General features: G+C 36.7%; 1 protein-coding gene across 4 annotated transcripts in view; it reads right to left on the minus strand.

Moving 5' to 3' along the window:
* LOC136266327 (uncharacterized) overlaps positions 1–17,262 on the minus strand; it is a 37,625-nt gene that overhangs the window by 8,673 nt on the left and 11,690 nt on the right. For 2 of the 4 annotated variants that reach the window (XM_066061340.1, XM_066061341.1), the window contains exons 2-10: positions 13,061–13,171; positions 12,360–12,419; positions 11,164–11,237; positions 9,509–9,587; positions 9,174–9,377; positions 1,937–2,077; positions 267–320; positions 135–205; positions 1–88 (exon numbers count right to left, since the gene is read on the minus strand). In XM_066061340.1, coding sequence (XP_065917412.1) covers positions 1–88; positions 135–205; positions 267–320; positions 1,937–2,077; positions 9,174–9,377; positions 9,509–9,587; positions 11,164–11,237; positions 12,360–12,419; positions 13,061–13,171 — 882 coding nt within the window. Of the gene's footprint in view, positions 89–134; positions 206–266; positions 321–1,936; positions 2,078–9,173; positions 9,378–9,508; positions 9,588–11,163; positions 11,238–12,359; positions 12,420–13,060; positions 15,034–17,262 lie in introns of those variants that run through there. The other 2 variants (XM_066061342.1, XM_066061343.1) reach the window with 2 other exon arrangements.

The following is a 17,262-nucleotide window of genomic DNA, read 5'->3' on the forward strand; positions in this document are numbered from 1 at the left end:
TCCACAAAATCCTGGTGATGATATATTACAAAGTGAAAACATCTCCCTTGTCAGGATGGCATATTCAATTTGATTGGAAACTCCATCACTGCTAGGAAATTTAAATAGTTATGACATGCTGTTTTATTACATACCCTTGGCCAATAGTCGAAGAAATAAAAATGTTGAAGCAACATCCAAATGTTTCTGTTATATTCAACAGAATCTGTAATGAAGTATGTAGACATGAAGTTTGCACATGTTACTGCAAACACTCCTGCTCTTACCATCCTACACTCATCTGAACATCTTCCAAACTTGAAGTCAGCAATGCATACAAACTACAGTGATGAAACAAAAAAATCTCACAATAATTATACAGTATTAATAATATATAAATAAATTAATAGAGATACAAATAATAGTTATGAAAAGAATAGACCACCATACAATAGCTATAACAATTTTACCACAGTTAACTTATGGTCATACATGTATGCATACCATATCGTCAAATATTTAGCCATAAGGTAAATATAGTCATCAGAAGCTTTTTGGTAGCTTTATACATACACAGTGGTAAGATACATACACAGTGGTAAGATACATACACAGTGGTAAGATACATACACAGTGGTAAGATACATACACAGTGGTAAGATACATACACAGTGGTAAGATACATACACAGTGGTAAGATACATACACAGTGGTAAGATACATACACAGTGGTAAGATACATACACAATGGTAAGATACATACACAACTATTGAATTGAATTGGGAGGTAAGCAGTTTAATCCACATGCAGATAAAGGTTAAGTTTGCCATAAAACCACTTTAAGGAACACACTATCACTGCTGTAAGACAACTTTTAGGGGCACACTACATGAAACACTTTCACTGCTCTATTAGACATTTGAACCCTTTCTATAATACTGTTATTGGCCCTGTTTCTAGAAATACATGTCTTATTCTGAGGGTATGACTCCTTAGCCAACCAATTAGGGGGATTTAATTGTAATTGTAATTGTAAATTTTGGATAGAGGCATAGCCTGTACATCCAAATCATACACACAAAAAAGTAGCTATACCCAATTAACACCTACTGTAACCCTTTCTGCTGTCTATGAAATAATGAGCAAGGAATTTTGGCAACAAGTTTCCAAATTTTCTGGCTGCATGCACACTTTAAAATCTAGGGGAGTTGGGGGGTATGCTCCCCCAGGAAATTTTTGAAAATATATATATATTCTGAGATCAAATCTAGCAATTTTCACCAAGAAACCTTTAAAGCTGACATTTTAAACATAATTATGTAACTTTATGTTAGATATATTCTGCTTATGCTTGCTTCTGCTGGCATAGCATAGCTATCGCTGTAAGGTGTTATTATATAACCAAGTACTAATAATAATACAAATGTGATGTCATTAATAATAATTAATAATAATATATCAGGAGCAGGCTAAAGAGTGGAGATATGTAAAGTTTGAAGCGTACAACACACATGAACAACATTGTGGGAGCCTGGGAGCATGCCATCGGGAAGAGTTCAGTCTTTAAACACTCTGAGATACTATTTTTACAGTGTAAGTAACCTTTTAAAAATACAAAATGTGACTGTTTTATTAGGGTAGTTGACTGCTCTATTAGAGTATTTCGATCTCAACTTTGCAAATCAATGTGATTGCCTCAATATACTTGACCAGTTTCTGGAAACCTCAGAAACCCCCTTGGTCCACCAATGAAGAGCATCATTCTATGTACAGAAAAGACTGAGATACTTTAATAGAGTATTCAGAGATTCAAATAGTCCACACCATTATTGACTAGAGCAGTCATCTGTGCTGCCTCACCTAATTAATAGTTTTATTACACCCTTGACTCCACTTTAAATAAGTATATGCCTACTCCCCCTTATACTATTAACCTTACGAATACTAACATAATACCTCATTATCAACATCATCATCATCCATATCATCTCCAAAAAAATCAAACAAAATGGGGACAAAGTTAGAACAATTAACTCCATCGACATTACTAATTTGACTGAGATTCATAATACTTCTAACAACATCTATTGGTGGCACCTGTAAATCATGAAAATAATAGTGAGTTATATATAGCTACTGATTAAATATGTTCCCACAAATATCATTATGTTTGACTGTCTTTGGGAAAACTGGTCTATCACCTGTTTTAATGTATCAGAAATGCTGGTTTGCAGCTTGCGAATGATTGAAGCTACATGTACCAAATTTTCACACATTTAATTTTACACCAACTCCTTACCTTTCAGAGCATCCTCTGTACAAGTAGCTAATTACTAGCTAAGTTTTCCACCATAATATTATATAGTTTTAACCCGAGGTTGATTGTATCAGGTGAACTCCGGTGGATGGGGGATGGAGGGAAGGACAAGACATTGTTTACAAAATTGAAAAAGAATGCGTAGAGATGAATTAGACCAAATCATGGACCATTCAGATCTCAACACCACAGCATCCCCAGATCTCTATTAAAGTCCTAGACCACTCGTATGGTTTGCCACTGGGTTTGGGAAAAGCAGCCAACAAAAGCAATAATAAACTGGCTGATTCTGACAGTGAAATTTGACAGTGTGTTCATGTAGCTTTGTGTTCATTGTGAAAAATTAAACCTGTTATTAGGCTTGAGTCAATTATGTTTTGAAAATTGCCTATTATGCTTTTGAGCAGTGCTCAAAGCTCAGCCTATTATGCTCAAAATTATGCTTGAGAGCTGACTGTTTTATTAGAGTATATCTGCATTTCCTGACTGCTGTATTATAGAGTAAGTAACTGCTCAATTAGAGTATCTCGATCTTATTTCCATAACAGTGGCATAGCTACCATTGAGGCAACCGAGGCAGCTGCTTCGGTAAAAAATGCTCAACAACAGGCTGAACAGGCCTGAGTTTTGGCATCCCGGATTTTCTACTCAAACGTTACTAGACAGCATTACTGTACCACACTTAATGGCTGTAGTACTAAGCGGGGCTGGAGCCTATGGTGACACGGTGCTGGACCACTTTACAGCTATTTGAATTTGTAACAAGATCGAGATACCCTAATAGAGCAGTCATCATAATATACTCTAATAGAGCATTCAGTACAGATTATAGCCACTATTCTTATTACACCTTTTTTTTTTCAAATAGTAACTTGAGTGCAGATAGTGCCAACATCCGCTCATTACACTGCTTGGTCTAAATCATTTACATTTATGTTAATTGTCTTTACATTACTTTTCAAAAAGTTCCAAATAGTCAACTGCATGGCATTGCATTGAGCTAATTGATCATGCACATCATGCATTAGCAGTTACAATCAAAAACAGCTTCCACATGCCATTTCAAAGCATAATTTTCCTTGAGGGAGCATGCCTCTAGACTCCCTAGCTTGACATGCTTAGAACATGCAGTTGAGCATCACATGACAGAGATAATCTCTGACTTATACATCACATCAGATCAATAAAAAGTAGTGTGCATGACTATGACTACCATTGCAGTCCATGGATGGCCTGACCACTCAAAATATCTCCGAAGTAAGTTGTGTTGAATGCATGCAATCTAATAATTGAAGCATGGTATACTGTAGCATTAACTAGCTAAGCTGGAGCATTACTTGTGACACGTAGAAAAACGCTCAGTCTTCTGAAACAGTTTCTTCCATCCAACCAAATAGTCAACCTGCTAAATTAATGCTGCATCACCCATACCTGAAAGTATTTTGAGTCAGAAGCAGACCCTCTCAATTAGGTCAATGTATATTATAGACTTTGCCTCAGTAAAAATTTTTTCCTAGCTACGCCACTGCGTAAAGTGTGAATAATCAGTCAAGAAATAGTAAAAATAATAACACTGCAAGGTTTTTGATATGAAATGTAGTAACAATGTGCAGTGTGTTCATGTTGTGCAGTATTTTTGGCACACGCATTGCATGTTTTAATTAAAATTCTTGAAAATCGTCCTATTATGCTGGCATAATGCTTGATGCTTTTGCTAGCCTATTATGCTTGAAATTATGCCGGCATAATTGGCGCAAGCTAGCCTACCTGTTATCATGGGCGATAAAACCAGCTTTCTCAGATCCGGTCGCAATCATTCTTCTCTTTCTAGAGGTAACCTTCTCTTAATTATAGGATACACAGCACACGGGTACTGAAAAAAGGTGCATTCTTGCATGAACACCAAACACAGTGATAATTGATACACTGTAGATTATCTTATAAACCATTTGTGCACTACAATTAGATCAGTTGGAAGAATTGTCAAGCAGGTGCTTTTCTGTACAGAAAAGGTGGACTGTTAAGTTTGGTTTTGGTTTAGTGCAGGCAAGGGACATGTTCTAGGTAAAAGATACAGTACTGTAACACTTTTATCTTTGGTGAAGTTTTAGTACTTCTGTTGTTGAATGTCACTGGTCTGTTTTACAACACTGACTGTCATATCACTTTTATGTTTTGAAATAAAAATTATAGTATGAACAGATATTAATTATATAAAGGAAAATTAGAAATTTTAAGTTTGATTAGGGATCATAGAAAAAAAAAGGTAGGGAAACAAGGGAGATTGCCTACACCTGCAGATATACTAGTGAACATTTAATCCCTAATCCAGTCTATACCCAAGACCAAGACTGAATTAGGGATTAAATGTTCACTAGTATATCTGGAGGTGTAGGCAACCTCCCTTGTTTCCCTACTTTTTTTTCTATGATCCCTAATCGAACTTAAAATTTCTAATTTTTCCTTTAACTTGTTTGTTTACTTTTTTTTGTAACATTATTATGACTGGTGAACCCACCCATACCGCATCAAAAGAAAGGATGGCGCCAGAATTAATGTTTTCGTCTGAACGCGCGCCCCAGCTATCAAACTGCTTCGAAAGTACAGTGGCCATTACGCTTTGATTTCAGCCTGTTACACAGCGCTACAGACGAAAAACAGTAAAAAATGTCCCTCTGCAAAAATCCAGTCACCACGAAAATACAACGATTCGCGCGCCCCCAACTATCAATTACTGCCTCGTAAGTGCAGCGGCTATATTACGCTTCGCTTTCAGCTATGTTCAGCCCGTTACACAGCGCCGTTACACAGCGCCGTTACACAGGGTTACAAACGAAGAACAGTGTTAGAATCATCTCTGCAATCAGTCCAGTCACCACGGAAAATACGGACGATTCCCGCTTACAAATGTACTGTAGAGAAGCCATGCATCGCGCTACCGCGAATCGACACATTTGGCTGTCAGCAAAAAGAAATGGGACACAAAGGAGGCCAAAGGTAAGTCCATGATGCGTGCATTGTACTTACTGCGGTATGCCAAAAGGCACGTCTCGGGACGAAGCGATGTCGAACAGTGAAAAAATCAAGCCCGTAGCCTTAGCCGTTATCGAGTTATACTTGCCTGAAGGCATCAGGCAGGCAGGCAGTTAGTCAGTAGAAAATTCCATTGTATAATTTTTTTGTAAAAATTTTGTAACAATTTATTAGAAGCCTTTAGGATCGTACTGAAGGCACTTTTGGGCTTGGTTATACCTAACCAATAGAGTAAAGTATCAATTATCGGACAATATGATGTTCGGACAGCTGCCATTCACTTCCTGGGAATCCTGCAGCTTAGGTTATTGTACCAAAAGGTAGGCTACACCAAGCAATAATTATCCTCCAATAATCAGCTTTGCGTGATTAAAAGCTTAAGAGTTACAGCCAATAGTATGCTTAGTCCGATATAATCTATGTTCGGACAAAAGTATCAGTTGTCAGACTTTGATTTTTACTACCAGTAAACAATGTCCAATTTATTTCAAATTTGTATGCAATATACCTGTACTCATTAGCTATTAATGGCCAAAAAATGGTTTCGTTATCTTTAGCATAGAGGGAGTACGAGCCTCCCAATGTTTAGGCCAATGAAACTTGATTAGCAGTTTCGCGTCATCGCCCGCATGCTTTTGATACACCCGCATGGAATTTCATTATTGGTATTTCAGATCGAAATACTCTAATAGAACAGTCACTTTTACTCTAATAGAGCAATCAGCTATACTCTAATGAAAAAATCACTTGTTATAGATTAGGCCACTCCAATTGGTAATTATGTTTCTGGTCCACCGCCCGCATCCTTTTTTGCAGAAAGTGAAATTTCAGAAATACATGGGGAATATGCCCGCATCAGATTTTTGAAAAAGCTGGATTTCAGAGACAAATATTGGGCTGCTACAAACATGCTAAATCTAACTGCTTATGTGTCACTATAATGTCTTTTATCAGTGAAAACCTGCAAGAAATGGGCAGAGTGCATAGTAGGATCGATATACTCTAATAGAACAGTCAGTGAATCACAAAAATACTCTAATTGAGCAGTCACCTCATTGTTGCTTTATTGCTGAATTCCGCCCGCCTGCATCTAAAACTAAACTTCAGATGACCAGAAACATAAAAACAAATTGGAGTGGCCTTAGTAACGTACTTTAGCTATTTAATGCAAGAATAATCAGTGTAGATCTCACTGTTTTTTTTGACAGAAATCGTCATTTTTGGATGTGTGTTGTACTTTTGGAAAAATAATGAATAATAACCGCCCGCATCAAATTTTCAAAAATCTGAGCGAGAAACTGGTAATCAAGTTTCATTGGCCTTAGCGGTATTGTCGGACGCCCTCCGCTTTAATTTAGCCATGCCCACCAACAGAATTCATGCTTTTTGCAACAAATGCACCAGTGTTAAACCACAGAAGAAGGTAAATAAATATCTCTCAAGAGTAGAGGCGTGTTTTAAAGTTGATATTCAGGATATTTCTATTGGAACGCAGTATTTTTGGCTCCTAAATGAAGGAGATGCACGCTAGGTGGAAAAATGAAATTACGAGACACAACTTTCTGACCAACCACATTTGTTAGTCTTGGTGCCTCAATCGCGAATACCACCTAGAAATGAAAAGATGTTTCATTTTCTACCTTCTATGGATGCACAAAACAATATTTTCGTCCTTTTTGTTTCACCCATATAAGGTAGAGAAAGAAAAGCCTTTCAATTTCCGTGACAGTATTTTTGATAGGACACCAAGACTAGCATATGTAGGTGGTCAGAAGGTGGTTTTGCATAACTTCATTTTTCCACCTAGCGTGCATCCAGTGGCGTAGCCAGACTTTTCACCATGCCTGGGCAATGGGTGGGCAAGCCATTTCCTATGTAACACACATACAAATGCCCATCTTCATATGGACATCAATATAACATTTTTAAAATGCATTATGTATCATCCTACACTACTGTATGCAAGATGACTAATATCAGCCTAATAGAAGCGAACGCCTAGCTAGCTATTGGCCTTCTAACACATTACATACATCTAGCTACATGTGTCTTAATACCAGACTACTAAGATTCTTGAATTAAAGCACGAGGCGCTCTATCACGTGATGACTAATGCTCTGCCACTACAGTTGTTAGCCTAGAAAAGTGGAAACAAAAAGAAAAGAATTGCTGACTGAACAAGTACTCCATACCGTTTGAACTGAGCAGTATCCACACAGATAGATGGGTGCTAATTTCACAAATACCTCTAGACTGCTTTGCCTCCCGAGTTTTGACCACACCAATAGCTACCGTGATTACATAATCCAAATGTAAACCGTCCAGCCCACTATAGTGAAACCAATTCTTTGTCCTTCACTCCTTGCCACAATGCTGCGCAGTATTTTGTAATCACGTGATCTTGCTTCTATTTATTGCCTCCTCTATTTGTGCACAATCAAGTTACTCGGAGGGAAAATCCCTTGGATAACCCCATCTCTGTTTAGCCAAAAAGAAGGAAACCATCGGCGAAAATGGCACGGTGAGTGTTGTATAAGTTGTGCTATACTTATTCTTGTACAGTGACTAGTTAAGTAACATTAGCAAAATCTCGAGCTATCCAGCCCACGTCTTTATAATTACTCTAGGAGCTGATGGTGGGGCAAAGAAGTCTGATGCCCGGGCAATGCCCTGGCTTGCCCGGGTTTGGCTACGCCACTGCGTGCATCTCCTTCATTTAGGCGCCAAAAATACTGCGTTCCAATGGAAATATCCTGAATATCAACTTTAAAGCACACCTCTACTCTTGAGAGATATTTATTTACCTTCTTCTGTGGTTTAGCACTGGTGCATTTGTTGCAAAAGCATACAAACTCTGTTGGTGGGCATGGCTAAATTAAAGCGGAGGGCTTCCGACAATACCACTAAAAATTGGGAGGCTCGTACTCCCTCTATGCTAAAGATAACAAAACCATTTTTTGGCCATTAATAGCTAATGAGTACAGGTATATTACATACAAATTTGAAATAAATTGGACATTGTTTACTGGTAGTAAAAATCAAAGTCCAACAACTGATAGTTTTGTCCGAACATAGATTTTATCGGACTAAGCATACTATTCGCCGTAACTCTTAAGCTTTTAATCACACAAAGCTGATTGTTGGAGGATAATTATTGCTTATTGTAGCCTACCTTTTGGTACAATAACCTAAGCTGCAGGATTTCCAGGAAGTGAGTGGCAGCTGTCCGAACATCGTATTGTCCGATAATTGATACTTTACTCTACTGCCAAGGTGCCAGGATGGAGTTGTGAAGCTGGTTTTTGGGTGAATTTTTTGGCTAGGAAAACCCAAATCTCCATGATCCCTAATATACAGTACTACTGTACTGTATGATATGTACACTAATGAAGCCTTACTTCAAGGCTGCTTTGTAAATAATTATTTATTTATTTGTTTTACTGTGCAGAAATCACACCGCAAGATTATAATGCACAGATAAGTTTTGTGTTTCTCCTTAAGACTCTGTAACTAATTTTGATGTTAAAATTGGTTATACTAGGATGTAAAACAATATGTAAAGTTCACTACCATTCATAATACCCTCAAATGAAGCAATTTTATATGTGCAGCACTATAACTGTAGTAAAAGAATTGGATGCTGAACCACATAGTAATTCATATTCATTTGACTCATTGATCATTGACATAGAATTAAGCATCATAGCTTTGGTAGCTTTACCAGGAAGGTAAAAATTACACCATCATTCTGTGCATCCCTAAATAGTAGCATGATTATAGAATATATTACATTTGTTGGACAAGCAGTCATTTTTACAAGAGTACTACACACATATATCTTACGTTAATATTTTCTAGGATTCCTTCACATTCCTCTGTAAATATTTGAAAACGGTTGGGACAATCATCATTGTATAGGGCTGCAATGTTGGTGTAGTCAAAGTTAAGAATCAGTGCTCTTGTAGCATTACTACAATCATCTCCAGGATCAAACAGTGCATTTATACCAGCATCACATTGCAATTGAGATGACTGTATACTAGTTCCCTGCATACAAAAGTGTAATACTTTCATTGTTTGTTGATAGCTAAGTACCCATTCCTTGTATAATACAACAAATAAGGTCTCAATAATGCATTTCAAAATGACAAATTACCAACAATCACATACAAACTTACATTACAGAAAGTAGGTTCAAAACCACACAATCTAGGAATTAAGCTAGCTTGAAGGAGAAATAAATCATTTGATAGTTGCCTGTAGTTGAAGAAACTATTTAGCTTAATGTACTGTACAATACAAAACTTTGGCAAGAAAAATTTTTTGCAATTTAACTCAAGATAGAATTTGGTGGATAATATTTTGGTGAACACTTGTGTCACACTGCATTCTCTCTGTTTAGTTGGCTAAAATTGGACAATATAATTATTTTGGCAAGTCAAAGTCAATTAACCAAATTCACCAATTATTATTTTTTTCCTGCCAAAATTTTGTATTATACTGTACATATATCATGCAATAAATAAATATGAAGACATCACATCAGATACCCATCCTGTTAAAGGTTACCTTAAGACAAGTGTATGGATATAGTGCTAGTGTAAAAAATATTAAAACATAAAATTAGATGTCCCTAAATCCTGTAGAGCCACGCTCATGTCCAATAGAGACCACGCTCTGAGGCGATACAAAATGCGATAATTATGTGCATTTAATATTGGCAACACAGGGATGTTTAAATGGCTAGTAACAGCTGTACTGAATTAGAGGGAGGTGTAATGGGCTTGTTTGTACTAATCAATACTACATTTCTTGTTTACAAACAGCTGTCGATTCATAACGTTTAATTCCATCATGCTATGGCTATGCACTATGCTATTATCAGCTCTTATTAAACACTTAATTGGCTATTTGATAGAATGCAAATATTCTATTGCAGTTCTGAGATACGTATGACCCATTGTGTGGTGGGGTGTAGTTTGCACCTACAAGCCCAGGTCCAGTCACAAATAATAATGATTACAAAGCAAAGGTGGTAATTGGTATCACATACTGTAGGTATATAAAAATCCTCAAAAATACGTGCTCTATTACAGTATTACAACAGTAATCAAAAATTGCAATTGTAACTACTCTAGTATTCCATCAAATTGGAGATGACACTATAGCTATTTCAGATTGGTAGTACGCTATGATTAAGACCCACTTGCATCAATTTTCATCATCATTGGGCCAATACCTAGTTTTCCCCTAGATACCTCTAAAGTAGTGAGGGAGGGAGGGAGGTTATTATTATTATTATTTAATTAAAATTAATTTTATTGTTTACCAATAATGTAGCTAACAATGAAATAATTGTATAGCTAAATATAGGTGTGTGAAAATAGTTGTGAGAGATATTGCTCACAGTGAGAGTTTGCTAATTAGTTAGTTACATTGTTCATAGGAAATACAAGTATAAGGAAAAAATTAAGAATTGTAAGTTTGATTAGGGATCATGGAAATAAAAAGTAGTGAAACAACTACACCTGCAGATATACTAGTGAACATTTAATCCCTAATTCAGTCAACCTACCAAGACTGAATTAAGGATTAAATGTCCACTAGTATATTTGCAGGTGTAGACGACCTCCCTTGTTTCCCTACCTTCTTTCTATGATTCCTAATCGAACTTAAAATTCTTGATTTTTTGTAATTAGCTCACATGTACATTCAAAGAAATCAGCTACAGTTACAACCACTTTTTGTCACTGTAGTGTAAAACAGCATAACTATGTTATGCAAATGCAGCTACGCAGCTAATGCACATTAACAAATGAAGCACAATACATACCTATTATGTTGATATTTGCTCAGCAATTGTAAGGCAAAACAGCATCCATAAGTCTTGTGTATTTCCTGCACACCCTAATATAAGCATTGTACAAGCTTTAAATGGTGGTACAAGTGTGCTACAAATGTTTGGCTACACATACAGTGTATGCAAATTAATGTTATTACCAATTCTATAGTTATTTGTGATTGTTTCCCATCTCAGAAAGTTGCCAGAAACTAGAACACCACCATGCAGGTATTCTGGGTTCTTATGCATGCTTCTGCTGGCATAGTATCAGGAGCAGGCTAAAGAATTGTTTGGAGCATGTTCCAAACCAGAGACAAATATAACAGTTGGTCACGGGACATTTACCATCCAAATAACCTCTGTGTCTGACCATAACACAGTTTCCTCAGACATAATGTCCTAGCTATCAAAAGAAAAGGGATGGAGCCTAAGGAACATAAGGAATATAGTTTATTTGTTTGGTTTATGTTTGCTAGGGGACACTACATTCTTACAGCCTACGGGGAGTGGCCATGAAAGTACTAGGCCTACTGCCATTCAATTAGCAATGTTACAGTAGCTCACAACAAGAAAATGGATGACATGAACAGTTGATTCAAGAATTAATAACCATGTACAATCTAACTCTTAGTTGAAACGTCCCACCACAACTGATCAAGCCTGCACATGATAGGACATTATGACCAGTCTACTGCAAAACAATATAATTGTCTCTGCTCCAAACTTTGCATAACTTCACTTCTTTTTTTACGACAGTCATGCATACCATTCTTGAGGGTCTGGGGGGATGCCTCCTCCCCCTCAGGAAATTCCAGGTGTTAAAAACTCTGAGATATGATTTTAGACTATTGGTAAACTAAGTAACTTTAAAAAATATACAAGTTCTATTAGGGTAGTTGACTGCTTAATTAGAGTATTTTGATATGAAATTTTGAAACCATTGCAAAATTGTCTGAATATACTTGACCAGCCCCTGAAATAGATGAATAAAACTTAAATTATTTTGATTCAAAGTTATTTATGTTCATGGAAATTTGATGTGCCCTTTCGCAAATCCAGTCACAGATGTTGCTTTACAACTGTCTCTTGCCCATATAAAATTAATGAGCATTATCCCTCTGTGATCTCTGAAATACCTCAGTGATTCCTGCTGCACAATACTTCAACATATGCACACAGTTGATTACCTGCATACATTCTGGACTACATTGTCCAACTAAATAGCTGGAAATACATGTTTCAGCAGTCTGTAATATAAAGACATTGAATAAATTATGTGTAACCAACACTATACTTGTTATATAAACATTAGACTTGGAAAACAAGCATACCTCTCTCCAGCAAATGTGAGCCTTATAAATGTAATGCTCAGAAATGTATATTATATGCAGGGCCGCCCAGAGAAATTAAGGGGGCCCAGGGCAAAGAGTTAAAGTGGGGCCCTTGACCCAAGTTGTAAGGTGAAGACCAAAAAAAAAAAAAAAAGGTCACAACCTGCTGGCAATGACAATAACTACCCATCACCAACCATATCTCCTTATCTATAAGTTTGCTACACTGCTCCTCTGAAGAATACTATGACTGCTCTATTAGAGTATTTAGATCTGACTGCTCTATTAGAGTATATCGATCTTTTAAACAGGTATTCAGGGGGCCCTTCATGGGGCCTCCTGGGGCCCCTTTCAGGCTGGGGCCCGGGGCAAAATGCCCCAGTTGCCCCCCCCCCCCCCTGTGGGCGGCCCTGATTATATGCAAACATCACAGTACATATTATATATGTATAACTATGCATGCATGCATATACTGATAGTAATACACTGTATTAATTATGATGCATTTGGATAGTAACAATTGTACAGTGTACAAGGAAGTATATCTAGTGACTTACATTTGCAACTAAAATATTGTAGTTGTCATCATTAGTTAAACTACTACATGAACGTCCTTCAGGTGTAGTAGAACATGTAAGCTCCAGCTCAGCTTCAGTAGGAGAATAAATCTGTAACAATTTTAGTGTTATTATTAACACAATACAGTAGCTATAATTCAAAAGACTACAATAGACATTTTTAAATTGAGTGAAAATTTGCTGAAGTTTGCTTCAGCTTTATACTCAGTACACTCTGCTCAATAAAAAGCTGTTATAACCTAGACTCATACTTCAGTGGCATACAATTAAGTTAAGCAAATATTGGAGATAATGTGTGACTTCCAGCTATGAGAAATGGTTGTTATTGCTGCACTGATATGTAAAGTCATGGTTATGTCCTTAGCTTTGTAGTGTTTCTTAGGCCAGGAACTAAGAGGGATATACACTGTACATGCAGGTGTATACTGTAATTCACTTTATTTTTGTACAAAAAAATTTTGCGATAAAGATTTCATGTAAAACTATTTTCATATGATTTACATGAATGACTGCTCTATCAGAGTAGTTCGATCTTAGTAAAAATTTTTGTGTAAGAAATTTCGTACAAGTTTTGCATACGAAAATTATTTTGCAACGAAAAAAAGAAGCAAATTACGGTAGGTCAGTGGAAGTGAACTCTGTAAGCAAGATACAGAATACAAATAAATACCTTACAAATTATAGGAGTAGAAGGGGTTTATTCTCATCTTACATTTTTGGGGGTTTTTAAGCTAAGAGAAAATGACATAAATGATAAACAATAAAAATATGTTTAAATGTTCTATTAAAGTATTTGTGTGACTTCTTTATTAGAGTATATCAATCATTTAAGTGGCTTTTAAATTTTAGGGCATATAGGGTAGTCTGACGGCACTTGTCCTTCACTAAAGTAAACAGGTGGCAAAGTTTGGCTTTACTCACCAACTAAAGTATAGCCTTAGTACTCTCTTTCTGCTAATACGCATGTCCACATCTGCCTTCCTGCACGGCAGCTTTTTAATTGGCAAAACTAGAGAAATATCCTTTCAAACACCACTTCCCCCAATTACAACCCTGATAACTATGCCTGCCTGCCTGGGTATTGGTTGATATCTTGTTTGAGTATGCTATGGGAGAGTACATGGTTCCCTCATCCAGTTTCTACTGTGGTTTTTGCTAAACACTACTTACCTTATAGAGAGTTCAGTTCAGCTATAGAATCTCCTGTTTGTTTTTTAAGAAAGAGCAATAATGATGATCACAGATTTGGCAACTGCTACTTTAATGTCAGTGGATATGTTGCACAAGGTCCCTAATATTTATAATCTTAACAGTCCTTGGCATATACATGTTACAAAAGCACCCATGCCACCCAACATGTATAACTCTGCCAAGCATTGTGAATGGATAACTGTGATGATTATTTGAGTCTCGGCGCTCTCTGTATAAAGTATGAATATAACTTATTCTAATAACTAATCCAGTTACAATTTCAAGTAATAACTTTTGAGAGTCAGAGTAATACACACACACTCAATGTGAGGCCAGTTAGAGATCAGATGAAATATTAAAGTGTTGGAGGCTGCACCCTCACACATGCCACATGCTGTGATCATCTGCCATGTCAAAGTAAACCCTCCCTTGCACATCACATGAGATGACATTGAAAATGAAGGAGATCATTGAATATGGTCTAGAGCAAACAATACATACAATTTTGTGGAGTGATGGCTGTACATAAATGATAGTTGCAGCCGGCTCTTTTAACTTCACATGTATGCGTATCATGAATCCACTTTGTAGTTATCATAAAGATGCTTCCTGTTTTGCAGATTGTATTATTATATCCTTACAGTTTAGTTGTTTTCTACACAGCAAAGTACAATGAACATGCATGCATTCACTATTGATCTATGAATGGCATATGATACTGAAATAACATCCATTGTTATGTGATACATATACAAGCACATTCAACCACTTGTCACTACTAACACTGAAAACAATTTCCTTCAGTGTTATTTACCTGATATAAATTTAACACTTAAAATCATTCATAAATTTTCTGCTTTCAATGTATACTGTAGTTTCAAATTTCTGACTATAGTTTTCTATGGTCTCCTTGTAGGTCTCTAGAAGACAGGGACGTCAGAGTAAAAGTGAAAGTGGTAAGACTCAGTCTGGGGGAATGTCTTTCCTCCTTCCCAGGAAAATTGGACATTTCGAGAAAGCAAATTTTGGGCTATAGCTAGCACTGTGTGCAAGGTGCTAGTTAGCTAGCTACCTGACAAGTGTTTAATGACAAAATTGTATACTGCCAAAAAGCACCTCCATAATTATCTCTTAAAGCTTATCATTTGAGATTAAGAGATAACTGTAAGGAATGTTCCAAAATAGCTACAAAGAGAAACAAAGCAAAGCTGAATATATTTTTAGAGGTGCCTAAAATATATGAAGTTGACTTGAAGTCATTTTGAGTGAAAACAGTGTTGTTTCTGTCAATTGTTTCCATCTATTATTACAGTTTTTTCAAATATCCAGCCAAAAAGGCAGTGGTGAGACTCTGGTCGCACCCACTCTGACGCCCTTCCTAGAAGAAAATTTTTGTCTATTAAAATTTCGATGCAGCATATTTCATCACTAACATAATCGACGAAAAATAGTTGATGGAGTAACTATATGTAGCTATTTGTATGTGCAAATTATTCGTATATATATAGTTAAAAATAATTCGTCATTTTAATTTTCGTCAATACAGCCAGCAACGAAAATTTTTTGACGACGAATTTTTCCTGATGTACGGTAAAAACAAACTAGTGAAGGTAACTACTAATTTCTGCCACAATACTCACTATTTTTGTGTAGTGACGTTCACTACTTTTGTAGTGACCTTCACTACTCTTTTGTAGTGACCCTCACTAATAGTGAACATCGCTACCATGTAGTGATGTTCACTACAAAATTAGTAGTGAACGTCACTACACAAAAGTAGTGAGTATTGTGGCAGACATTAGTAGTTACCTTCACTATCATACAGTATGATAGTAACTGTATAGTAGGGACCACAAAGGAGTAGGCGTGGTCCACGAAATAATATCACCCAAAAAACCAGCCTCAATTTTCCCTTACGATGATGAGGCAGTACTGGTGAGGTAAAACTAAGCCCAAACAAGTTTTCAGATCAACACAAAACGCTTTCAACAAGTTGCTACGGAATTTTAAAACTTTTTTTATTTGACAGAATTTTCTACTGATTGACTGAGTAAGTAAGTAAGTAACTGACTGACTGACTGACTGGTGCCTTCAGACAAACGTAACTCGATAACGGCTAAAGCTATGGGCTTGATTTTTTCACTGTTCGACGTCGCTTCGGCCTGACAGGTGCCTTTTGGCATACGGCAGTACGTACAATGCATTCTTCATGGACTTACCAGTGTCCTCCTTTGTGTCCAATTCATCTTTGCTTACAGGGAAAGGTGTCGATTTGGTGTGAGCATGTGATGGCTTCCCTTTGAAATGGAAATCGTCTGTATTTTACATAGTGGTTATTTTGATTGCAGAGGTGCTTTTCAAACAGTTCTTGATTCGTATTGCTGTGTAATGGGTTGAACATAGCCGACAGAAAAGCGTAATGGATACTTCACCTTTCAGATGATAATGGGGCACGGCACCATTTCTTTTGGTATGCGTAGATTGTAGAGGTGCTTCCGGGAAAGTTCTTGATTCGAAATGCTGTGTAACAGATTGAGCTTAGCTGACAACGAAGCGTAATGGATACTTCACTTTTCAGATGATAATTGATATAGCTGAAGCTCGCAGGCGTGCCCGCGGTGCCATTTCAGATACGGTATGTGTGGGTTCACCAGTCATAATAAAATTATTTACAAAAAAAGTTAACAAACAAGTGCACCAAAAATTTGGAATTTTCAACTAGAGTATAGGGACTGTAGTACATTGATAAAAAGTACTGAAACAAGTTGGAGTAGTCCATGTCAGTAAAACAATAAGAAGTGTTATATCCCTACTGTGCATTTCCGTTATGGTATCTTGAGCACAGTAGGGATATAACACTTCTTATTGGTTTACTGCCATGGACTACTCCAACTTGTTTCAGTACTTTTTATCGATGTGCTGTGGTCCCTACTCTAGTTGAAAATTCCAAATTTTTTCATGTACTTGTACATTTAGTAGTGACCTTCCCT

Source organism: Dysidea avara, chromosome 9 (assembly GCF_963678975.1).
Source record: "Dysidea avara chromosome 9, odDysAvar1.4, whole genome shotgun sequence".
In the NCBI taxonomy this organism is placed as follows: domain Eukaryota; kingdom Metazoa; phylum Porifera; class Demospongiae; order Dictyoceratida; family Dysideidae; genus Dysidea; species Dysidea avara.